The sequence below is a fragment of the Triticum dicoccoides genome, chromosome 7A (assembly GCF_002162155.2).
Source record: "Triticum dicoccoides isolate Atlit2015 ecotype Zavitan chromosome 7A, WEW_v2.0, whole genome shotgun sequence".
NCBI classification, from domain to species: domain Eukaryota; kingdom Viridiplantae; phylum Streptophyta; class Magnoliopsida; order Poales; family Poaceae; genus Triticum; species Triticum dicoccoides.
In genome coordinates this window covers 136,056,618-136,059,183 of record NC_041392.1, presented here as the reverse complement: position 1 = coordinate 136,059,183, position 2,566 = coordinate 136,056,618, and the positions used below count along the sequence as shown (strand labels likewise).

The 2,566-nt window shown below is 36.3% G+C and overlaps 1 protein-coding gene across 1 annotated transcript; it reads right to left on the bottom strand.

The window, feature by feature from the left end:
- Positions 1–412: 412 nt before the first annotated feature.
- Positions 413–1,277, bottom strand: LOC119333281. Its single transcript, XM_037606225.1, has 3 exons — positions 1,218–1,277; positions 923–1,060; positions 413–733 (listed from the first exon to the last, which is right to left on the bottom strand). The coding sequence occupies exons 1-3, from the start codon at positions 1,275–1,277 to the stop codon at positions 413–415; spliced, it is 519 nt and encodes a 172-aa protein (XP_037462122.1).
- Between the last annotated feature and the right edge of the window lie 1,289 nt (positions 1,278–2,566).

The following is a 2,566-nucleotide window of genomic DNA, read 5'->3' as shown; positions in this document are numbered from 1 at the left end:
CGCAATAAGCGGCACATAGGAGCTCCCCATACCGGGGGAGCCACAACAATATCATTTTCAAACAACTCACAAATAAATCATTTATTTCTTTATTCTACCACTCATCTCACGGAGTGTAAAGTAGTCTTGCTACATGGTACAACCACCAGGTCCTCCATAGTACTCCCTCCATTCCACAATGTAGTGCTTCCTCTATCCTCGTGCTTCAACTTTGACCGTAAATTTAACTACCAAGACTGATTGCGGCGAGAGTAAAAATTATATCAATGAATTCGTATTCGAAAGAAGTTTTCAATTATATATTTTTTTCTCCCGCCGCAGTTGGTCTCGTTGGTTAAATTTATGGTCAAAGTTGGACCTCGGGAAGTGCGGACGCACTATATTTTGAAATGGAGGGAGTAAAACATTTCATCTACAGATATAACGGCTCCATAGCATTTCTTGTGGATAAAGAAGCAACTAGACCCTTGGGCCATGGATCAATTATGTAGCCTCTACCAGTGTCATCAACAAATCTGACGTCTCGAACGGTTGCTGAATAAATTCCAAGCCAATGCACATTGCCCATTGCGGGACTAGCACTCCCAGGATCAGACATGGTGTAACCACCCCATTGTATATTATTTGCATGGTCTGCCATATTAATGAAAATACTTTTTGGCCAAAATCCAACAACACGAAGGTTCTGATTATCATAACCAAAGTACAACCACCAGTCACCATCATCTTTCTTCTGCAAGAGAATTAAAAGTAACTAGAAATTATTCCAATAACTAGCAAATGACTTGGTGCGAAATGAGAGTCAGTTAGTGATGTCATCATCTAGGCATAAAAATCTAGACCACAAATAGCTCTTTAGGTTACAAATGTTTCATCGCACAGTAAATGATATTCGGTGTGTTCATGTGTTTTAACTATGTACCTTGAATATCTTGATTGTCATCTTAAGTTTCCCATTTTTAGGATCTATAGTGTCTCCTGGAGTGATAGGGGCATTTTGTACAGGCACAAAACCATCACACTTCAAGTTATAGCATCCAATCGATCTATACCCATCAGCCTATTACACAAGACAGTATCATGAAGTGTACGTCAATATGGTATATAGATATTGTCCACCACAAAATATGGTATATGGATAAGAATATGTAAACCATAATCTTTTCAAAATATTAAACCCGCAAAAACCCTGAGAAATGCAAAAATTAATCATGTACCGTCCATTGTGTAAAGAAATGTGTATTGCTATCACCATAATTAGACAGGCTAACTTGCATTGAAGATTTTTTTTGATTAAAATACAACCATAAATTTATGGGGTGACATAATAGATGGATTTAAAAAAAGCTACAATCATCACTGAAAAGGAAAATCATGCATTCCACGTAGGTTATGCTTGAGTAACCATCGAGGAAACTTACAATCCATCCGGCCATTACAACGTTTAGACTACCATAGTCATCCCCTTTCTGATTTATCACGCATATTTGTGATGAGCTTGTTTGAGTATTGAAATTTCACAAACCACATACATCAAATGTTCCCATAGCACCGAAAAGAACGGTTTGAGAGTTTGTGGTTGACTCAAAAAGAGCATACTGCGGAAAAATGAGACAACGGTTAATAACACACTTCACAACGTATACTTACAATACAAGGTGTATATAGGCAACTCCATAAGTGGTTTCTAAATTAACCGAGTAACATAAAATCAACCGGGTAATGTATTTTATTATTTTCATGAGGCAAAAAAACATGATTGAAGGAGGGAAAATTCAATATTCTTTTTATGCCAATTCTCTATTTTACCTTTGTAACAAAAAGCCTTCTACCGTAATTAATTTAGTGTGTTTGTGCAGAGAAGATCCTTGGCTTTGTGAAAGGAAGATAAGAAGAGTCGCAAAAATGGAAGAGAATGCACAAATAAACTCAGGTATACAATCAAAACAGAGAAATTTAGCAACAAGCTTCTCCCTTGTTAGTAAATCAAAATAAAGTGTGGTCTATTAAAGTCAATACAAATCCATAAATATGCATCCCTTTTATTACAAATAACCAAATCTATTTTATATGTATATATAATGCATCAAATCTAACAATTGTGTAGACAACCTTCAACTTACATGGCTAATTCCACTCTCGCCAGCTTTTGTGGGTAGTAAGCTACCATTCCAGAATGATTATTGCCTCATTTTATTCATATTCTCAGAATATGTACCATTAGGCGATGATATCACAACTTTAGATGAATAAATAATCAACAAAATGAGAAGTTGTTGAAGGCGCACAGCCGGTTGCATTTTGCAACCAGAACTGCAATCCTTCTCTTCAGTGAAGATATTGTGGGGGAAAAGCTAAGTAAAAATTCTAAGGGAAAGGTTTTGCATATTTTGGGTTTTAGTGACACACGCGCGCGCGCAGACACACACACAGATATAGTTATTCTTCACCCTGGGTGAGGAATAGTTATTCTTCACCCCTCTTTATTTTGACGTCAATGCATCATATTTTTAGGTTTCGTAAATTTTTTCTTATTTCATATGTAAAAAGGGAACGTAAGAAAATA

What these genes read in the sequence shown, in the direction of transcription:
- LOC119333281 (XM_037606225.1), bottom strand. Translation starts at nt 1,277, where the DNA reads ATGCAAGTTAGCCTGTCTAATTATGGTGATAGCAATACACATTTCTTT. An exon ending in ATTTCTTTACACAATGGACG is followed by an intron (nt 1,061 to 1,217) that starts GTACATGATTAA and finishes CTTGTGTAATAG; the next exon opens with GCTGATGGGTATAGATCGAT. An exon ending in TGACAATCAAGATATTCAAG is followed by an intron (nt 734 to 922) that starts GTACATAGTTAA and finishes ATTCTCTTGCAG; the next exon opens with AAGAAAGATGATGGTGACTG.